The sequence below is a fragment of the Lemur catta genome, chromosome 14 (genome assembly GCF_020740605.2).
Source record: "Lemur catta isolate mLemCat1 chromosome 14, mLemCat1.pri, whole genome shotgun sequence".
Lineage (NCBI taxonomy): Eukaryota > Metazoa > Chordata > Mammalia > Primates > Lemuridae > Lemur > Lemur catta.
The window spans coordinates 26,901,181-26,923,969 of NC_059141.1; the positions used below are offsets into that span (position 1 = coordinate 26,901,181).

At 40.2% G+C, this 22,789-nt stretch overlaps 1 protein-coding gene across 2 annotated transcripts in view; it reads left to right on the forward strand.

Moving 5' to 3' along the window:
* Positions 1-21,858, forward strand: part of BLNK (B cell linker) — a 63,503-nt gene extending 41,645 nt beyond the window's left edge. For both annotated transcript variants that reach the window (XM_045567949.1, XM_045567950.1), the window contains 9 exons: positions 6,248-6,317; positions 8,222-8,249; positions 8,957-8,999; positions 11,283-11,367; positions 11,813-11,844; positions 14,096-14,172; positions 15,080-15,163; positions 16,463-16,618; positions 21,459-21,858. In XM_045567949.1, the coding sequence (XP_045423905.1) occupies positions 6,248-6,317; positions 8,222-8,249; positions 8,957-8,999; positions 11,283-11,367; positions 11,813-11,844; positions 14,096-14,172; positions 15,080-15,163; positions 16,463-16,618; positions 21,459-21,578 (695 nt within the window). In that variant the 3' untranslated portion in view covers positions 21,579-21,858. The remainder of the gene's footprint in view (positions 1-6,247; positions 6,318-8,221; positions 8,250-8,956; positions 9,000-11,282; positions 11,368-11,812; positions 11,845-14,095; positions 14,173-15,079; positions 15,164-16,462; positions 16,619-21,458) is intronic.
* Positions 21,859-22,789: the final 931 nt, after the last annotated feature.

Consider the following 22,789-nt stretch of genomic DNA (forward strand, 5'->3'; position numbering starts at 1 on the left):
AGTCCTGGTTTTCATCCTACCTCACCTGGCACCTTGCTGGCTTCTCTGTGTCCTCTCTCCTGACTGAGGATGTCTCCAGGGATCAGCCGTCGTCCCTCAGGTCTTCTGTAGGATATCATGGGGGCTGCGAGCTTGGGTTTTGAGGCAGACAGATGCGAGTTGGAATCTCAGCACTCACAGTTACCAGCTGGTCCACCTTGGCTCGTACTTTACCTCTCCAAGCATCCGATTTTCTCATCTGTAAATGGAGACACTAGTCCCTGCCCCATTGTGACAGGAGGATTCTGAAATTGCAAATGAGAAACTGTTCATGCAGTGCCTGGCACACGCTAAGTGCTCAGGAGAGAGAATTATTGTTCGTGTATTTAGGGTTCATCCATTATTCTGGCTTCACTTCTCACGTCTACACTGGTGACTCCCTGGTGTCCACCTCGACCCGACTTCCCTTCTGAACACACCGGCACTCCCACTGCCTCAAGCTCAGCCGCTCCCTCCCCGCCTCCTGCCCTTATTCCTCTGTGTGCTGGGGCCTGCCTCCAGCTACATGCCTCAGGGCACCTGTGTTCTCTCCAAAGCCTTCCCAATTTGCTCTTCCATTTTAGCTGCCACCAACCTAGTACAGGCTTTCGTCACTCAATAGCCTAACACCTTCTAGCCTGCAGTCCACTAGCCACACCCCTGCCTCTCAGCTCTCTCCTCAGCAGCGGAGACTAAGCAGCCGAACTCCTCCAGATGTTGCCAGTTTCATCCCTACTACAAAGCTAGTTCTCATGTCACCCCTACCCAAACCACAAACGCCAGTGGTTCCTAGTTGCCTCCTGTAGGCTTTGGCAACCCCTAAGGCTGAGCCAAAGCCCACACCCCACTCTATGAACAGCACAGAGGGGTGTGGGAGCTTCCTCTTTAGCGTTCCCACGTGCATTCTCATATTCCCTCTCCCTCTCCCTCTCTCGCCCACTCTCCACCCCACCCCCTTCCAGAGATGAGCACAGATGATCCTGGTCATAGGAGGTGTGGAGATTATGGGTGGGTTGTTGGTGGAGAGGGTGAGCAAATCCCCAAACATTGTTTGTACTTAAAGAATCATCATGAGGGCATTAACCACTGGATGTATTACTCATTGACTCGTTATTAACCTGGTATAGCTATATTTTAATCCTTCAAGGCCCAACTTGAGGCCTCCACCTCCAGGAAGCTTCTCCTGGTTTCTGTAGCCCTCAGACAGCTCTTCCCACTTCCATGCAGCTGGTACCTATTGCCTGATTACTTTGCGTCTCTAATTTCCCACAGGACATTGTGAGCTCCTTGAAGACCTTGCCTTCAATGTCACTTGCTCAGGAGGCCTCGCCTGGCCCCACACAGGCTAGATCCGCATGGCGTGTGCTCCTACAGTGCCCTGCACATGGCCTTAGCCTGACTCCCCCCCCACCTCCCAGATTTCTGTCTTTTCCTATAAGACCCTCAGCTCCATGTTTTGCTCACAGCATCCAGGGCCTAGCTCAGAATCTGGCTCATTAGCTTGTCATTAACCTCCTGGAGCTACATTTTCATACTATAGGCATCAGATGAAGAAACCAAATCCAAACAAGAAAAAAGTGTCCTGGGGCCGGGCGTGGTGGCTCACGCCTGTAATCCTAGCACTCTGGGAGGCCGAGGCGGGCGGATCCTTTGAGCTCAGGAGTTCGAGACCAGCCTGAGCAAGAGCGAGACCCCGTCTCTACTAAAAATAGAAAGAAATTATCTGGCCAACTAAAAAAATATATATATATAGAAAAAATTAGCCGGGCATGGTGGCGCATGCCTGTAGTCCCAGCTACTGGGGAGGCTGAGGCAGTAGGATTGCTTAAGCCCAGGAGTTTGAGGTTACTCTGAGCTAGGCTGACGCCACGGCACTCACTCTAGCCCGGGCAACAAAGCGAGACTCTGTCTCAAAAAAAAAAAAAAAAGAAAAAAGTGTCCTGGTTATATGATTGTTGGATACAGGTGGGAGGAACTACAGGAAGGAGGAGGAAATGAAATAATTTGGGAGGCACAAACCTGAACAGTTCAGTGACTTCCTGAGTGTGCAAACAGCAGAATTTTCAGGATGAATTTTACAAAAGGAATGATCAGACTACTTGCCTGTGTCTTTGAATAACCACCCGTTGTCCTTCAGATAGTCCCCTGATGGGCATCACAACAGAGGCAACGCTGCTGGCTGGTGTTTCTGTCAAAATGTCACCCCACATCAATTGCCTCAGGTCAAAGTTGCTCTTAGCTCTTTGGTAGCCAATAAGGTGCTTGCCGAGGGTGACCTAGTAAATTCGGTGCAGTGGCAGCCTCTGCCCTCGCCTTTGTGTTTCATCCTGAGAAGCCGATGGCAGGGACTTAGCCCAAACTCCAAAGCCAGAGGGTTTAGGTCCTGGCTCCGACACTTGCTGGGTGCCGGCTTTGAGCAAGTGTCCTTCTGTTTCTCAGGTTCTTCTCCTGAAAACTGGGGGAAATGGCACCTATGCCTGGGATAACGTGAGAATTAAATGAGTAAATATAGGTGAATCACTCATAAAACGATAGCTGTTCATTATTGTTGTTCCTACGCAGAATCCCTTGTTTTAACCCGCACCAATCCATGACCACTTTGGCAAACACTCTCAGGGAACAATTTTGCTTCTTCCTTTTGTTGTAAAGTTTTATTCTACACCACGGCTTCGCAACCTTGGCATTATTAACATTTGGGGCCAGATAATTCTTTCCCGTGGGAGCTGTCCTGTGCATTGTAGGATGTTTGGCAGCGTCCCTGGCCTCTCTCTCCCTGCTAGATGCTGGAAGCACCTCCCCAGCTGTGATGTGCAAAAATATCTCCAGACATGGCCAAATGTCCCTGGGTGGGGGAGCAAGTCATCCCCAGCTGAGAACCTCTGATCTAAACAAACGGAAGGATTCAACCCCATTGTGATTTCTCTCTAAATGAGAATTTGAAGAGGATGGTGCAATCTCTGGCTGATTGGTAGCTTTTGTCTGAAGGTAGATAGGGCATTTTTTAAAGTATTCTATTTCCTTATTTCCTAAAAAAAGGGAAGAGACTTTGAGATGTACGACTCTATAAATATGCAAGCTGGATTTCGGCGAAATTGGTTCTGGAGTTGTGGACTGAAATCTCTTTACTTGCAGGAGTGTGTGCGTGCCTGAGAGTAAGGGATGCTGCAGACACTAATGATGGGCGGTTTCTGTGACAGCTTAAAGAGAGTCGAATCCCAAGGGCTCACAACGCTGACACGGAGAATATGAATAATGAAACTTACCAATATATTGAACGTGGAACTGAAAAGAGGGTGATGCATAAAATACATGTGGGAGGAGGAAAAACTAAGGGTAAATTGTTTTCCAAGTTGAGAAATTTTAATAAGCACCAGCTAGCACAAGGCCGGCACTGTTAAACCAAATACTACTAAGTTTCTTGATCCGTGCATTTAAAATGAAGCTGATTTTTCTTGTTTTCTTTATGCTTTTGGACATGTCCCCGTCTGTTGCATTTCCATTTTCTCCATGGGAGTATTCCAACCAAGAATTCATCTTTTCCAGAAAGCAAGGGTCCTGGCCGTGAGGAGGGTACCAGGTGCCGCCCCTGCTGGGGTCGTCTTCCCCTACCCAGCCAGGCCCCTGGGTCTGGCTTCAGTCCCAGAGCAGCAGGAGGGTCATTCTCCGTCCTCCTGTGGGCATCCACAAAAGCGGTCCTCTGTTTTGCTTATCTTTCCCCACATAAGGGAGAAGTAGCAGCCAGTGAATCTGACATGCCAAATCGTGCCCCAAAGTAACATTATGAGGTCTTGGCTGGAAAGGAAAGTGCCTTCCTGGGCTTTAAACTCAAATAGCCTTAAACCCCAGCCCTGCTATGTGATCTGTCCAGAGCCTCAGTTTGCTCCACTTGATGTTATTGGAGACTCAGAAATGGTACATTTAAGGTATGTACCTGACACAGTGCTTGGCACAGTAGAGATACTGTGGTGGTTGATAACAAGACAGTAAAACAAAGACAACAATAATCATATTTACTGAGATCCTATATGAGTCATAATTTACATATCATAAAACTCACCCATCTTATTTGTACAATTCAATGATTTTTGCAAACCCTCACATTTATAGTAATACATTATATAACCATCACAATCCAGTTTTAGAAAATTTCCATGCACACCCAACCCCAAAAGATCCCTTATGCTCATTTATAGGCAATGCTGCTCCCACCCCCAGCCCCAGGCAACCACTGATCTGTTTCCTATTGCTATAGATTTGCCTTATCTAGACGGTTCATGTAGGTGGAATCATGTGATATTTAGTCTTTTGCATCTCACTCCTTTCACTTAGCCTAATGTTTTTAACTCTCAACTACTTTTAATCTCTTTCCAGCAATATTACTTATTTCATATCTGGCCAATTCTTTAAATTTTATGAAGTTACCCTGCTATTGTATCACAGTAACTCTAAGTTAGGTAAATTATGTGGTGGTGTCTCCATTTCACAGCAGAGGAAACTGAGGGGACAGTAGCCAGTTTGGTGGCAGAAAAATAACTAGAACTCTGTCTTCTGATACAAGACTACAGGCTTTCCACCAGTGCTTGTGCTATCCTCTGATCTCCAGGAATTATTTATTGGGAGGGAAAAGGAAGAAAGGAAGACATTTGCAAACTGTTTGGAGATACGAAAGAAAGGGAAGCTTAGTAGGAAAGCCAGGCAGTAGGTCTGACAACGATAACATACCCAGGTCAGCTGAGCCCTTGGCATTTAAGAAGAGGGAAAACCCCTGGGAGGAAATTTATACTTAGACCTTCTTTCTACTTCTTTATTTTTCAGACAAGATTTTTTCCCCTTCCCTAAAAATCTTCCATCGAAATCTATGAGTAGCCAAGGGTATTTTAACACTGTCAATCTTAAGTATTCAATTTGATACACCAGCTAATTAAACACAGTTGGACTCATACCACATATCCAGATGACATTTCAGTTGATTGTCACATGAAATGCAAAAATTCCAAAAGCAGTCTATTTTCCAAAATGTGTTTAATCACATCCAGGTCAGGTACCATGTAAGTCAGAGATTTAGGGCTGCACTGGAGGTAGCAGGCAGCCAGGAGATGCTGAGGGGCTGGCTTGGCTCTGGCTCCCCACCCCCACCTGCCCTCTCTCCCAGTGAGGGTAGGGGAGGAAGATCCATCCTGCCTCTCTCACCGCCTTCTCCATAGTGATTGTCTGGCTTCCACCTTCAGGTACTGGAGAGGACGTTGGGTGCAGGGGACAAAGCCCTCTGGGTCCCCCTATGACTTTAGAAGATGAGCTCTGGGCAGTAGCCTGCCACTTGTCCCAATCCGTCCATCTATGTGCTGGGCAAAAGCCCTGAGAACTGGGAGATGAATGAGTGAAAATCCTCCAGATGTGAGTTAAGTGTGTGGACTGCATTGAAGTGTGGTTATGAAGGAGCAGTGTCCGAAGCTGTGTGCCAGGAGTGGCCATTTGGAGCCTCTCTGTCCCTAGGCACTGCTGCTGGGCACACTGTGCAGTGCACACAGATATGAGCTCCTGGCTCCCTCCCGAAGGAACCCTTGTTGGACTTTCACTGAGCTCTCAGAATCGGGGGTCTCTGCTTGCCCATGGGGGTGAGGAGAAGGTCCTTTAGAAATGTTAAGGTGGAATCCCTACTCCACATCCCACTTCTGAGCTCATACATTGACATTTTTATTTTTTAATTTTTTATTTTTTTTGAGACAGAGTCTAGCTCTGTTGCCTGGGCTAGAGTGCTGTGGCGTCAGCCTAGCTCACAGCAACCTCAAACTCCTGGGCTCAGGCGATCCTCCTGCCTCAGCCTCCTGAGTAGCTGGGACTACAGGCATGTGGCACCATGTCTGGCTAATTTTTTCTATATAATTTTTTTAGTTGTCCGGCTAATTTCTTTCTATTTTTAGTAGAGATGGGGTCTTGCTCTTGGTCAGGCTGGTCTCAAACTCCTGACCTTGAGCAATCCTCCCACCTCAGCCTCCCAGAGTGCTAGGATTACAGGCATGAGCCACCGTGCCCGGCCTACATTGACATTTTTAAAAGGTGTCATCACCTTTGCCCACAGGTTTTCCCTCATAGCTTCAATGTAACTACCTCTACATGCTTAACTGAAAGCAACACAAATGTGCATATGATTCTCAGCCTGTCAGAAAGGCCAGCCTCACTGTGACCAGTTTTAAGACTTGGGGACTGACTCGTGTGTATGTTCGTGCAGGTCGAAACAGCGGGGCCTGGGAAACCAAGTCATCTTCACCTGCTGCACCATCCCCACTGCCGAGGGCCAGGTGAGTGCCTGTTGCAGGAAGCGGCCCTGCGAGATATGAGGGGCTGGGGTGAGACCCCCGTGCCCTGCTGACTTTCACTGAAGTTCTCCTTCACCCCATGGCAGGCTGCAGGTTGGACCAGGTGGGGGGACTGCTGATGTTGAAAACCAGGAGTCTTTCCTCCCAAAAGTTGTGGTTAAATCTTGAGTTCATTGACATATCATGTTCCACAAGGCACCTGACTATCAGAAGCTCCAGCACTGAGTCATTCTGAGACCGTCTAGCAGGTTTCATCTTTACTTTCTACTCCTCAGCTTCTCTTTCAGGTAGTTGCCGGTCTGTGAATAAGCACATGCATGTACGTTTGCAGCACACACCAGGGTGCTCCATCAAAGCCACCATGCTCAGGCTTCTTTCAAAAGTGAGAGTCAGGCCAGGCATCGTGGCTCACACCTGTAATCCCAGCACTTTGGGAGGCCCAGTGGGAGGACCACTTGAGGCCAACAGTTCAAGACCAGCCTGGGCAACATAGTGAGACCCTTTCTCTACAAAAAAATTAGAAAAATTAGCCAGGCATGGTAGTGAGAATGGTTCCAGCTACTCAGGAGGCTGAGGCAGAAGGATCACTTGAGCCCCGGGGTTCGAGGCTGCGGTGAGATATCATCATGCCTATACTCTAGCGTGGGTGACAGGACAAGACCCTGTCTCAGAAAAGAAAAAGTGAGAGCCATTCTTTCTTATGGATTTAAAAGGGCTTTGTAAACAGGAATATGGGTATTGCAGTGTGCTAATATTACAAACAGTGACTCCATAAAATTATGTTGGCTTAATATGTTATTTTTAAAAAGCACATTTAAGTACATCCAAAGCTGGCCTGCACGGCTATAATCTTAGTTCTGCCTCTATATAAACCAAAGAAAGCCTTAATTTCAGGGGTTTATTAAGCAAAACTCTGCACATTTATCTTTTGACCCAGTTTTATACTTCAGGTAAGTTACTTAGTCTCTCTGAGCCTCAGTTTTCTCATCCCCAAAATGGGATAATAATATTTTAAAAGGTCATTGTAAGGTTTAAATAACATGTGAAGAGCCTAACTCAGTGCCAGGCATCATATAGCCACTCCGTAACTGTTAGGATTCTTCTCTCATACTTCAGCTCTCAGCCAAAAACAAAGTGAGTGAACGAGCGAGAGAGAGAATTTAAGATAAACACAAATAAGAAGTATAAAACCTTAGCAACATCAGCAATATTAGATTCCAGTCTTTATTGGAACCAAGACAAACAGATGTTAATGCAGGCAAGCACCTTCTGGACTGCAAATCAGTGCTTTCCGGACTTGGTTTGGTCTTGGATCTTTCTGTTGGAATAAAATCCTACGGAGAAGTTGCATGGAGAGTTAGTAGCCCCCTGGACGCAGGGCGGAAGCTGGTGGGAAGGCCGGGGCTACAGCCTCACCTGCTGGCCCCCTCTCGTCTCCACTCTGTCCCTGGGAAGTGGCCCCAGGGTGCCGTTGGGGAAGGGGAGGCCTGGGCAGCTACACTGCAAAGACCCCGATTCTGGTCCTCATTTTACAGGTGAGGAAACTAAAGCTCAGGCTTGCCTCACAGCCAAGAGAAAGAGGCCCGAGGTTGCAGAGCAATTAGTAGCAGAACTGGAACAAGAGCTCAGTTCCGCTGACTCCCTGGCAACTAGGCTCTTGCTTATCCTCAGCTAACCCCGTCCCCATCTGTCAGTGGGCTCTGTCCGAGGCTGGCAAGATCATAATTAAATCCCACTTCCATCCCTCGCCGTTCTCCAAGGATCGTCTTCTACACACTCGTATCACTTTCATCATCCTGGTTTAAATCTGAGAGTGAAATGATAAACAGCTCCGCTGCGTCGTCGTCACTGTGGTTTAACAAAGCTAATCTCTTTTTATTCCCCAGGAAAAAACCAGCTACACCACTGAAGACAGTAAGTTAATTTCAAAGTGCTTCATATTTCCTGCAGTGCTTATTCTTATCCACTCATTTAAAGTCGCAAATGCTTCCAGCTCTGGTGAACACAGCAATCTTAGCAACTGAAGTTGCTGCCCGGACACTCCCAATCCTCATGTAGCCGGGCAGATGCTGCCTGGGAGGAGCTCATCCCTCCTTGACCCTGGTGGCCTCACGGAGTGTGCTCAGCAGATCAGAGGGGGCGGCCGGGCCCCTGCCTGCCACCACCCCTGCCCTCCCTTATAGGAAGCCTCTGTGTATCAGGCACACATAGGCCTGGCTAAACTCAGATTCTGGCCAAAACACGGTGAACCTGGGCAGCCCCACTATGTGAGGAAGCCCACCTGTTCTTGGTACCTACCGTGATTTAGCAAACACACAGAAGGCAGGGCCATGAGACCAAAGCCAGAGGCCAGATGCCCACTGCGCGAGTGCAAGCGCTGCTACCCTGCTGACTGAGCAAGGAGGTTCCCCCTGCTCCACCAGGAGACACTTCCACCTGCTTGTCACTTAATGCAAATGTTGGGCTGGGGGCTGTGTGATGGGAATTATTGTTGTCATGATTGAAAGAATAGCAATGCATTAAAGTTTTCCCAGAATATTTATTTTAACAATATTGCTCTGACTTTATTTCCACATTCTGCTCTATCGAATATCCTTGCCCATTTTTTTTTTTTCACATAGACTCCAGTTGCCTCTCAACAGAATGCATCAAGTGTTTGTGAAGGTAAATCTATTATTTTGAAAGATAAGTATGTCCTGTAAAAAGTTATTTTAATTAAGGATTTGCATGCAATGTATTTTTTAATTTCTTTCATTATTTTTTAGGCAATTGTAAATATAAAACTCAATTTTCTAAACGAAATATTCTTTCACTTTGCAACGAGTAGTGAGTAGCAAAACTAGCTCAGAACTTGAACTTACTGGGCAGAATTTTTAGAGTGGGCTACAATCTACATGCCAAAAAGCTGCCTGTTTTCAGACAGGTATGACTTGCCAGGAAACAATGCCATGGCCCTACATGGATGTGAAAACTAACTTAGAGTCATTCAGACTCTAAACTAATAGCTTAGTTAAGGTATTGAGATTTTTAAAAATTTGTTTATATGAACCAGTTCTTTTGCTAAGTTTTCAAAGTTCAAATGTCTGTCTTCTTAGTACATCTACAAATGCTTGTCTTCCTTTGTTTTATCATGACTCAAAAGCCTAATATATATATAGATACACACACACACACACACACACACACACACACACACACACACATATATATATTTGGAACTTTCTCATGTTAAAAAAATTGTATTTTAAAAATATTGGAAAAAAAACAGAAGTAAGAATCATCTATAATATTAATACTTAAAACATTATATAGAAGCTCAGGTTCCGCACCCATCTAATGCCACACTTGAAGGTACCCAAGGTTAAAAATTTTATGAATGTTCTCACTGTTCCCTGAGTTCACATGGGCAGATCTACACAAAGGGCTCTCGTTTCTCTGACAATGGACAGTGGCTCTTTCCCTGAGTGTGCACTACAACTCATCTCTCTGTTTTAATTGCTCCATTAGGCTTTTTCCATCCTGTTTCCCCCATCTTTTTCCCCTGGCTCTTTCTGAGGCATCACTCTTTTTCTGCTGTCTTGCTTTCTTCTGCCTTTCCTGTGATGCTTTTGTCTTTCTGTCTTTCCTTTCTTGCAGTCTCTCATGTCTGTTGAGCAGGGAGCAGGGAGTGAGCCTCTGAGCCTCTGTAGGAAGTAAGTACCACCTTGTACAAACTCCATGGCTGTGGGGGCCTCCACAAACCGGGAGAGAAGGGGCGCATGGCATGCTCCCTGCAGCTTAGGTGTCCTTGTTCTCAAAGGGCTCCCAGTACAGGAGCTTGGCATGCTGCCTCTTTTGTGACTTATTGCAAGAGCAGAGGCAATGGCCATCCAACCCCAAATCAAGGGAGTGTCTAGGAAGGAAGTTTCAAGGATGGCAGAGGCAAAGCAGGTGTGGTGAAAGCTCATAGGCTGTTAGGATCTAAAGTGTTCATTGTTTCTCCTTCTGAAATTACCAAGTTTTAAAGTCATGAGCAAAACATCTAACAGAACTGTTCGAAGTAACTTGCCGCAAATTCAGACTACCACCTTCAAGGTTCAAGGCTTCCAAACTTTAGTGCACCATGAAAAACCCTCGAGTCTCCCTTACCATTGATTTGAATCTCTGAGTTCTTACTACTTTTATTCCTTTTGGGTTTCTATAGTTCTCAATCTTTTTTCCATGCGGGAGACTCCCTCATGGACATACCAAGATTTTAACACACCCCCAGACCAAATTTGAGGGAAAGTAAAGCATTAAAATAATTTGTGATCACATTTATTAATGGTTCAACATTAAAGTTCACTATGGAGTTCTACAAAATTTCTTACATTTCAGGTTCATTCCCATTTTTCCACCCCTTTCTCTTCTGCTCAGGAAAACACAGTGAAGTGCAAGTGAAATTAACATTATTATATCCAATAAATTTTTCAAAAAGAGTATATCATTCACAGACTCAATAGTTTACCTCTTATCAGTAACAAATTACGTATACCACATCTTATGACTAATCAAGACACACCAGGATGCTGTAATATTAATACCTGTGTGGCAGCTGCATGGAAGTAGGCGGTGAGTTGCTCAGAGGATGGGTAATTCCTGCTCATCTTCCGGCTCCCACCTGTACTCATGCACTTAAAGGTCCAGACCCCACAGGTTCAGTCTCCACGGACATTGCCAGAGGATGAACACAGAGGTGGGGTGTGCCCACATAACACTGCTGGGGGAGGGGACTCCTGGCCCTAGTAGCACAACACATCAGCAGGCTGGCAAGTGCCCAGACCCAGGACACCCATGATATCCTGGTCAATGACATGTTCCTGGGAAGACAGCTGGCCAGATTTGGTTCTTCTTGGCTGATGTTGCTAAGTTCTGGGATGAGGACAGTTCTTTCACTCTAATCCTAATATGAGAATTTTCTTAATCCAGAAAAACCTATACCTGCTGAACGCCACCGAGGGTCTAGTCACAGACAAGAAGCTGCGCAGTCACCAGTGTTCCCTCCTGCCCAGAAGTAAGAATGCTTTCCTTTAAAAATAAGTTTCCCCTTGTTGCTGCAGGAATTAACATGTGCATGGTTACACTGCACAGCAACATCGGCTGGTAGTGCTTGCTAAGGAGCCAATATTTCATTGTCTGGCAATTAAAGTTTGAAAGGTTTTAAGCTACTTTAAATAAAACTAGGCAGAGTTGCAGAGACATACTAACCAGGTTAATTATTGGACTGACTGAAATATAACACCTTAGTCAAGCCTCCTCCTTTTTCAAAACTAAAGGGAACAAACAATCTTACCAGTCTTACTTATCTTCAAGGTTTGGGTGCCTCTCCTATCTTTAGACGTGTTTTACTGGCCATTCGTATTGATCCCTTTGTTCAGAGCGTTGTCGGGGTAAACAAAGAGTCAAACTTATTTATGTTGTGCTTTGGCCATTAACTAATCTGAAATTCTTTCTTTCAGACACATCCACCAAAAACCCATACCTCCGCCAAGTAAGTACAATGAAGTCATGAAGAGCAGTGTCAGGTCGTGGTCAAGGCTGGATCTTAGTGCCTGACAGACCTAGGTTCTACCCCACACTGTCACTTCCAGATCTTGGCATCTTCTCTTGCTTGTTTCCTCATCCATAAAATGGGGCCAAGGATATTTATTTCATAGAGTTGTTTTGAAAAGTAAACAGATTTGAGACAATTTTTATTTTTAGTGTTGATTTAATAATTATTGCTTGTGCATCTTTTTTTTCACAAAAACAATACAGCTGTTTTCAAAATAAGAAGATTAAGTAAAGTAACATGTGGAAAGTCCTGGTATAGTGCTTGGTAGGGCTTAGAAGGTCCTCAATACATAATAGCTATTTAAATTAAATCTAAAGTATATTTTAATGATCATAAAACATATCTACAAGAGGTATCCTGAAAAGAAGATATGGCAAATATCTTTTTAATTTTCCCAAGGCAAATGTCACCCTAAAAAATAATATGAATCAGATAAGTCAGACTTACAGAACGTAACTGCCCAAATTTTAATTTGCTTTCTACTTAATGTAGGAGAAAAAAGAAGAAAAAACTCTGCACTACATAGATAATTTGGAATACAAACCAAAATAATCAATATTAACTCCATTTAAATAAACAGAATAATTGTTATATACAAAAAAGTATGTGCATTTTCACGAAACATAAGGTTTTTTTAGGTTTTAATAACATTTTTATTCATCTTAAATAAATGAAACTTTTACTAAAGTTTTTTTTTTTAATTCTGACAACACAAAGTGAAATGATTTGGCTATACAAATTTATTTTTCATTAATTAAAAAGCTTTATTATCCCTTTTATCGTTTTTCGACCCAAGTCATTCTTTCAACTGTTATGGACCATCTGCCATGTGCCAGGCACTGTTCTAGGCACAGGAGATACAGGAATGAATAAAACAAATAAATACCCTGTCCTCATGAAACTTTATTGAAGGAGACAGATAGTAATATAATAATAAGCACATAAATAACTGAACACTGAACAGGCCTCCCTGTCTGCTCTTGTCGCCTTCTATTTCCAGCCTAGCAGCGACCCTGCAATGCACACAGATCACACTATTCCTCTGTTCAAAACCCTCCAACAGATTCCCACATCATGTTTGTTAAAGCTTGAGTCTTGTTAAGGGTCCACCAGGTCTGTCAATCTGATCCCTTCATTGCCTTCTGTCTTTACTTCATCCCTATTCTTCTCCCTTTTTCTCACCGTATTCCAGGCACAATGGCCCCCTTGCTATTCCTTAAATATGCCAGGCCCTTGCATTCACTGTCCCCTCTGCCTGGAACATTCTTTCCTGAGATGTCCACATGCTTCCTCCCTCTCCACCTGCAGATCTTACCCAAGTGTCACTTCAGGGAGGCCTTTCTTCCCTGTTTTATTTTTCTCCATAGCATCTGTGACTCTCTATTATTGTACATATATTTACTTATGTCTTTGTTGCCTATCTCGGAAATTTAAGCTTCAGGAGGGCAGGGCATTTTGCTCTTTTGTTAACTGCTATATATCCCCGATGCCTTGCTCCCTGGCAAGGACATAAGAGTGAATGAATACAGCTAAGTATTTTCTCTATTTCATATGCTCCACATTTACACTGTAAACTCCTTGAGGGAGTTCATGCCTGAAGGTACCAATTCTCAAACATTTTGGTCTTGGGACCACTTCAAATCATTGCAAACCTAAAGAGCTTTGGTTTACATGTTTCTTTCTATTAAGATTTAGTGTATTAAGAGCTAAAATGGAGACACTTAAAATATATTTGTTAATCCATTTAAAAATAATATTAAATTCATTACATGTTAACATATTTTATGAGAAATATCTATATTTTCCAAACAAAAGCAATTTAGTGGGAGGAGTGACATTGTTTTACATTTTATAAATCTCTTTAGTGTCTGGAGTAACAATAGACTGCTGCATTCTTGTATCTTTTTCTACATTCAATCTATTGCAATATTTTTTTTTCTGGTTGAAATATATGAAGAAAATCAGGCTTCATAGATGAAGTGAATCAGAAAAGAAAAGGTCTCTTGCACGCTTAAAGGGTCTTGGGGACTCCCAGGGGTCTTCAGACCACATTTTTTGGACCACTGCCTTAAGGATTTTTTTGGAAGACGTGTCCCTGGCAGCACCTAGTACAGTGCTGGGCTGTAGGCATAGTATATGCTCAAGAAATAGTGAAGATTAATTAAAGGACTTTTCAAATCCCTTTCAGGATTTCCAGAAGGGGGAAGCCCAACTGTGGATGGGCCATTATCCGGCTTTTCACCTAATTCCACTATTTCAGAACAGGTATGAAATGAACTCTTGATGCCACTAAATTGTTACCAGGAAACTGCAGGAAAGGGCATGTCTTCTGAGAAGAGAGAGTTTGGAGTGAAGCTTGAGAACACAGTATACATTTTAAGTCAGTTTGTGAGTGGTCATAGGCTGATGGGTACAGAATATCTGATTTTTTCAATGACTAAGACCTTGCACCATTCCAATTTGTATTCCAGATGCCCTGAAAAACAATTAGTGTTTCTTCAAAACTAGTAAGGAAATATGTTGTTTTCACTGTTCTTCCTCTCACACAGATTTTATTTAAGCTTCGTAATTTTGTTAGAATAAATCTGTGAAGGCTTTTGATACTAACACATTTATAAGACAGCACTGTTTAAAGAGACTGAGAAGAGACCCTGCGTGCCCTTGGGCAAGTCTCTCTAAGCTTATGTAAAAAGATATGTAAAGATGTTAAATATGTAAAAATGTAAAACAAGGATGAAAGCATATATCCTTTTTGTCTTCAAAGAGGGCATGTAGCAAGAATCAAGTAAGATAATATTTGTAAAAACACTTTGGAAATTATAAAGCACTCCATAAAACAACAACAATAAAAGCACAGTGGAAAGGGAGATTATTACTTCTTTAGGAGAAAGAAATAAATGGTTCAGGAACCTAGTGGAATTTAGTTATATTCAAGTACTAAGTTTAGTAGTTAAGGCCAAATGGAGGGGGGAAAAAGTCAATGAAAAAAAGTAAAAAAAAAAAAAAAATCCTGTGGTTTATCAAAGGAAGCATAAAACTCACTCTCAAATTATTGGTCAAAATGTGGTGAGGCTTGTCTTGGTAATGCAAATGGGGCTTTGTGTCTGGTGCATAGAAGTTACAGAGTTGTTTTGGGATCAACTCATGCTCACCAATGCCCTCCATGTCACAGGAAGCTGACGTCCACTGTAAGCCATGGTATGCTGGTGCCTGCGACCGAAAGTCTGCTGAAGAGGCATTACACAGATCAAACAAGGTTTGATCATTTCAAATTCTGTATTTTGCCCTCAGCCTATAAGTGGCACAGTTGTCATCCTAATAATATGCTAATTATTTAAAATTGCAACAATTATGGATGAAGGGGTCTTTTTCCTTTACTCACTCAAAAGAAACTGCCATTCCCTTCTCTCTTTCAAGCATCTCCCTCTTTCTTCCTCCATCTCATTTCTTTTTTTTTTTTTAATTTTTAAAAGATTTTTGTAGAATCTGCAGACTTTTTGTTTTTAAAGTCTAATAGTTTTACCAGAATATATCTCTGAGTTGATTGTGCCAGGTCAATTTTCCCAGGTAGAAAGAAGCCCTTTTAATAGGTAGATTTAAGTTTTCTCTTATATCCAGTAAGTTTTCTTAGATTATAGTCTTAAAGGGTAGTTCTGTTCCATTGTTTTGTTTTTCTTCAAGGACTCAATTTACACGCATTTTGGATCTTTTTTTGGTCATTCTTTCATTCTAATCACTGTCTCTCTGAACTTACTGTACTTATTTTATTAAATTTCTCTCTTTTTTTATTGTCTTAGTTGTTTCCATATCTTCCTTCAGTGTCATTTATTAAATCTTCACTTAAAACTATTGTCCCTTGGAAATTTTATAATTTTTTCTTTGTTTCTGACGTGGATTTGTCTTTTTCTTCAACTTTTTTCCTGAGTTTGATCAACTCCTATTGCATTTCATTCTCTTTTTTGTCCATTTATTGTTCATAATTTTTGAATTTATAACTCCAGAATATTTTTATAAAATATTTAATAAAATTTGGAGTATTATGTTACAGTTTTGGAGAATTTTTTGTTGTTGTTTTCATATAAGTTCTTTGGGGAGAGAATTTTCATCAGCTGAAAGTTTTGATTCCCAATCTCTGTTTTCTTCTTACAGTACTTTTGGGTTTGTGTGTGTGTGTTTTCTTATAGTACTTTTGAATGGAATTTGTTTGATACCTTTTTTCCCCATAGGCAACTGGTATACATGGTTCCTAGTTTAAGAGAGTCTTCTGGGTTTGATTTTAATGTCTGTACAAACATTTCTAAATTCTATAAACATAATACATTATTTAGCACATCAAAAGCTAGCATTGACCTTACTCAGGATTTTCTACGAGTATATATTTTGCTGGACTATTTTCTTGGAAAATAATAAAACAAATTCTAATTAATAATAAAAATCATGTAGCTAAAAATAATCACCTTTGGAGTGTAATATAGGTATTCTTCATAAACTGATTTTTACACTGTAAAAATATAAGTAATACTAACCATAATTATGTATTTCCTTTATTAAACAGGATGGATCATTTCTTATTCGGAAAAGCTCTGGCCATGATTCCAAACAGCCATATACACTAGTTGTATTCTTTAATAAGCGAGTATATAATATACCTGTGCGATTTATTGAAGCAACAAAACAGTATGCTTTGGGCAGAAAGAAAAATGGTGAAGAGGTCAGTAATTTCTCTTTTAATTCAACTCGACAACTATGTATAGAGCACAACGGCATCATACTGTATTAGGTGCTAGAGATGAGGAAAAAGGGTGCAAAAGTACTTGTTCTTATGCTTGCATAAATGTCATATATAGAGGCTATGATAAAATACTATATTTGGGCAACATATCCTTTGAGAAAATAGAAAAGGAAAAAATGATGTATGTCTCAGTCCTTTCCTCCATTTACTTAATGAGGTCAGTCTAACCCGAGATTTTAGTCCAGGGGCATATATAAAGCAAGGTTGAAATGTCAAATAGAATTAAGGTTGTCAGAATCATGATCGGGGTCCAGAGCTCCAAAGTCAAGACCTAGAATCTCAACTCAGGCACCAAGGTAGGCAACCAGAGAAGGATCCAAGAGAAATGCAGAAACTTGAGTTGGAACATTAGACTATAACTCTCGTACCAGAATGAGCTTATGAGTCTGCAGCAAGAAAAAAACATCATATGAGTCTTAAATATTACCAAACATGAACTTTAATGACTCTTTAAACTGGACCAAACTCAATGTTTACCATATCTCAATTTAGCCAGCCTGTTTGTATAAATGAACTCTGAAATATGAGCTGGAGTGACATATGAATGATTCAGAAAGGGAGTGATACTTTTTCTGCTTTTGAATTATGAGTTGAATTTGAATAAGTAGAATGAAAGTTGGAGGGAAGGAGGAGGAGAAAAATGGAAAGAACAATCTAAGCAGAGAAAATAGCATAAACAAAGTTCAAGGTAAGAAATATTTATTTTCAAGTTTCCTTCAGAAAAAGCCGCGCCATTCAACCCAGAACTTCTTACTGTTTGAACTGTTAGGTGTCATAATTGCTGAAGTGTCTGTCTTCTCCACTAGATGAGGCCAGGGACTATGTCTTGTTCATATCTGTATTTCTAGAACCAGGGCACAGTGGCTGGCTTCAGTGGACACTTGATTAATACTTAATGAATGAATACACTGATCTGACCGAATGAGTACAGACAGAAGCATAGCATTTGTAAAACAAACTGAAAAGGTCTTGTGTGTTCTTTATTTTGCTTCTGAAAAAAAATTATGGTAAAAAACACACATCATAAAATTTAACATCTTAACCATCTTAAAGTGTGTATAGTTCAGTAGTGTTAAGTATATTGTATTTACATTGTTGTCAAATAAATCTCCAGAACTGTTTAATCTTACAGAACTGAAACTCTACTCCCGTTAGACAACTTCCCTTTTCACTCTCCCTTCAACCCCTGACAACCACTTTCTAGTTTTATGAATTTGACTATTTTAGATACTTTGTATTAGTGGAATTACAGAGTATTTGTCCTTTGCAACAGGTTTATTTCACTTAGCATAATGTCCTCAAAGTCATCTGTTGTAGCATGCTACAGGATTTCCTTGCTTTTTAAGGCTGCATAGTATCTAATTGTATCTATGTATTTTGTTTATCTATTTGTCCATCAGTGGACATTTGCATTGCTTCCACCTCTTGGTTATTGTGCATACTGCTGTTATGAGCATGGGTGTGCAAATCTCTCTAAGACACTGCTTTCAATTCTTCTGAGTATATACCAGAATTGCTGGATCATATGGTCATTCTATTTTTAATTTTTTTGAGGAACTGCCATACTTTTTTCGTAGAAGTCGCACCATTTTGCAATTCTGCCAACAGTATACAAGGGTTCCACTTCCTTATATCCCCACCAATATTTGTTATTTTCTGGGTTTTTTTGCTTGTTTATAGTAGCCATTCTAGTGGGTGTGAGGTAACATCTCATTATAGTTTTGATTGTCATTTCTCTGATGATTAGTGATGTTGAACATCTTTTCATATGCTTGTTGGCCACTTATATATCATGTTTGGACAAATGTCTATTCAAATCCTTTGTCCATTTTTAAATCAGGTTATTTGATTTTTTTGTTGTTGTTGAGTTTTAGGAGTCCTTTATATATTCTGGATATTAACCCCTTATCAGATATATGATTTGCAAATATTTTCCCTCATTCTGTAGATTACCTTTTCACTCTGTTGATTGTGTTCTTTGCTGAAGAAAAGTTTTACATTTGATGTAGTCTTATTTGTCTATTTTTGCTTTTGTTGCCTATGCTTTTAGGTCATATCCAAAAAATCATTGCCAAATCCAATGTCATGAAGTTTTTTCCCTGTATGTTTTCTTTTAGGATTTTTATAGTTTGGGATTTTATTTTGCATTTAATAATGTCTCAGATAGGCCGGGCACGGTGTGTAATCCCAGCACTCTGGGAGGCCGAGGAGGGTGGATTGCTCGAGGTCAGGAGTTCGAGACCAGCCTCAGCAACAGCGAGACCCCGTCTCTACTAAAAAAAAAAAAAAGTAGAAAGAAATTATCTGGCCAACTAAAATATATATATAGAAAAAATTAGCCGGGCATGGTGGCACATGCCTGTAGTCCCAGCTACTGGGGAGGCTGAGGCAGTAGGATCGCTTAAGCCCAGGAGTTTGAGGTTGCTGTGAGCTAGGCTGACGCCACGGCACTCACTCTAGCCCGGGCAACAGAGCAAGACTCTGTCTCAAAAATAAATAAATAAATAAATAAATAAATAAATAAATAAATAAATAAATAAATAAAGTCTCAGATAATTAGAAAATGTAAAACTCTTGAATCTGAGAGCACTGGTCAGAACCAAACTTGGGTTTTAAAGTGTAGATTGCATTATCATTTAACATTCTAAAGCCCCTCCAGGGGTCTGATTCTTCTATAAGAGGCTTAAGGATGGGTGATGGAACTGTCCTATTTAGATGCCTTGAAATTCCCTCTCATAAATTTTGAGCTGCCAGAGGGGCTCTGGACTTAATTGTCCTGCTAGGAAATGCACTGGTAGACAGGGATTCCTCTGGGCCTAATGATTTTCATCCCTACTTCAGAATTGATAGATCAGAGCTTTACCTTACTCCTAACATATCCAACCTATGGATTCCAAAATAAGTAGTCTATTACTATAATGGCAGTTGGAGGTACTGACAACCAATTAAAACTCTTAAATTATCTACAATAAAAAGATCATGTCTTTCATATACTGAATGAACATCTGAATGGAAAACAAAAATTTTGGTTACATGATGTCAACCATGTGGATATTTTTTAAAAGTCTGTGTGTCTGTATTTGTGTGTATATGGGTAGAAAAAAGTAGCCAACTGATTAACTGTTTAACTTTTTATGTAGCTTTTTTGGCATTGTGTGATACAGTATTGAGTACTTTTACAGCTTTGATGACTATTTTATTGGCCATGAGATTTTGAGTTATCAAACAAGTCTTTCTTTTCTGTCTATATGTGAATATCTCAAATACACTGAATTAATGTAAACAGAAAAAAAAGAGAACTGAGGGAAAAGTGCAACTAAGTTATACCTGATTCTTCTTTCAATTAAATTGCAAATATTCTTCAACTCTACTCCTTACTTCAGACATTTCAACTCAACTCCCTACTGTAAACATTTCAGTCCCCAAATGCTACAAGGCAATTCTCAAAAATATTCAGGGGTTAGATGGACAGAATGAAATATTCGTTTGTGTAAGTACAGCAACTCTCTCCTATTCTTTCTGGGTTCAGAACATACTTTTTCTGTTGGATTCCAGTTCAAAGAGGTTGTACTATTTTGATTCCTAGCCCTTCAATCTATAAATTTAACTTTCAACTGCATTTGGTTTAACAACATGTTATGCCAAACAGAATGAATGTCTTGTGGGATTTATCATAAAAGAATTTCACTGGAAAATGCAAGAGGTCTGAATGATTGAATAGAAAGTGAGGAATAAAGAATAAAGGTATTTGAAGGTCCCTGTCTCTCCTCCTCCCTCACCTAATATTCAGATAGCCAATTATCTAAAAGACAACTGGCATTTCATTTGAAAAATTGGCCAATATTATAAATATTTTACTTTATTCAACATGTAGATACTTGAAAGCCAAACCATTAATAAAGGCTTTTCAACATTTTTATCCCAGATGTTTGTCTTTATCTGAAAAATTGAGACAATAAAATCAATTGATAGTAATTGGTAAACTCATGGCACTGTTGCAAAACAATTACCACCTTTTAAAAATGACTCTGAATACATTTATTTGGTGATTGTGAACTTGTAGCATTTTTGTATAGTCAATGCATTTCATTTCATGGTCTGTGTTAACATTTATTTTATCTTTCGTTTAAAACTTCAATTTTCAGAAAAAAAATGTGATAATATTAAATTAAACACCATAGACAACAGGGATTAAAACATATAAAAATAAATATGTATGGTCAAAGCCAAGTATGCAATTTCATTGTTAGGCACTAAGTTAACTCTAAGGCTAACTGGGAGCTAAGTAAAAATGGAAATATGAGGATTTATAAAGCTTTCTTTATTTGTTCAAAAACCTGTAATTTATCTAAGAAATAACTTTTTCCTGTTACTAAATTCTAAGGTTAACTTATTACATAAATTCTCATATCTAAGACTTGGGCAAAGTAATAGATAACTGTTTTGTAAAGAATGAAGAAAAATTCATCGTATGATAGTTTCACATTTGACACTAAATAAAAAGCAAAATATTAAAATATTATATCATAACTCAATGAAGTAATTTCTCTATGCAGTTTTACTAATTGGGACTGTTAGTGTGTTTTTTGTCTTACTGAATATAGGAAAGTCCAGAATCTTCCACCTTGAAGGTTACAGTCTTTGTTAGACTTTTTTGGGAAGAATGTCAAGTGGGACCTAATAACTTTTACTAACTTGAGAAAGTGGAAGAAGATTCACATAAATGCCAATGTATAATTCATCTGTTTTCTTTTTCTAGTACTTTGGAAGTGTTGCTGAAATCATCAAGAATCATCAACATAGTCCCTTGATTCTTATTGACAGTCAGAATAACACAAAAGATTCCACAAGACTGAAATATGCAGTTAAAGTTTCATAAAAAAAAAAAAAAAAAAAGGATGTCAATGTTGTTGCTTCACACATTTCCCCCAAGTTTTCCTTTTGAGAAAAAGTCCCAAAACTTCATATTTTGGATTAGGAATGATCCAGTCATAACATAGAAGGTGGAGGCAGCTATGGAGGTGGTCATCCGTTTCTTTATGAGACGTTCACATGGACATGTTCTACCTATTGCCTGACCTGATGAACTGTTAAATCTGGTGAGGTTGAGTTATCATGCTACTAATATTCTCCAAATAAATGTCTTTATTTAAAAGAAACAGGTGTGAAGTATTTTCAGTCATGAGTAAGAAAAAAACACTCATTTTCAAAATAAAATACTCTTGCTTTGTAGTAAATTTCAGTGTCAGGTAGTGTGATGCCTACAGCTTTGTTCTTTTTGCTCAGGATTGCTTTGGCTACTCAGGGTCATTTGTAGTTCCATATAAATTTTAGGAGTTTTTCTTTTTCTGTGAAGAATGTCCTTGGTATTTTGATATGGATTGCATTAAATCTATAAATTGCATTGGGTAGTATTGTCATTTTAACAACATTAATTCTAATCTATGAGCATGGAATATCTTTTCATTTTTTGTGTCCTATTCAATTTCTTTCATCAGTATTTTATAGATTTCCTTGTGTAGATCCTTCACTTCTTCAGTTAAATTGATTCCGAGGCATTTATAGTCTCTGTAGCTATTGGATTGCTTTCTTAATTTCTTTTTCAGCTTGCTCATTGTTGTCATATATTATAGAAATGCTACTGATTTTTATATGTTGATTTTTGTATCCTGCAACGGTACTGAATTCCTTTATCAGTTGTAACAGTTTTTTGGTTTAGGTGTTTTTGAGTATAAGATCATGTTATCTGTGAAAAAGGCTGACTTGCCTTCTTCCTTTCCAACTTGAATGCCTAATTGCTTTGGCAAGGACTTCCAATACTACCTTGAATAAAAATAGTGAAAACAGTCATCCTTGTCTTGTTGCAGATCTTAGAGGAAAGGCCTTCAGTTTTCCCCCATTCAGCATGATGTTAACTGTGGGTTTGTCATATGTGGCCTTTACTATTTTGAAGTATGTTCCTTCTAGACCCAATGTGCTGAGGGTTTTTATTTTAAAGGGATGTTAAATTTATTGAATGCTTTTTTGGCATCTTTTGAAAAAAATCATATGGTTTTGTTCATGGTTCTGTTAATGTGATGAATCATGTTT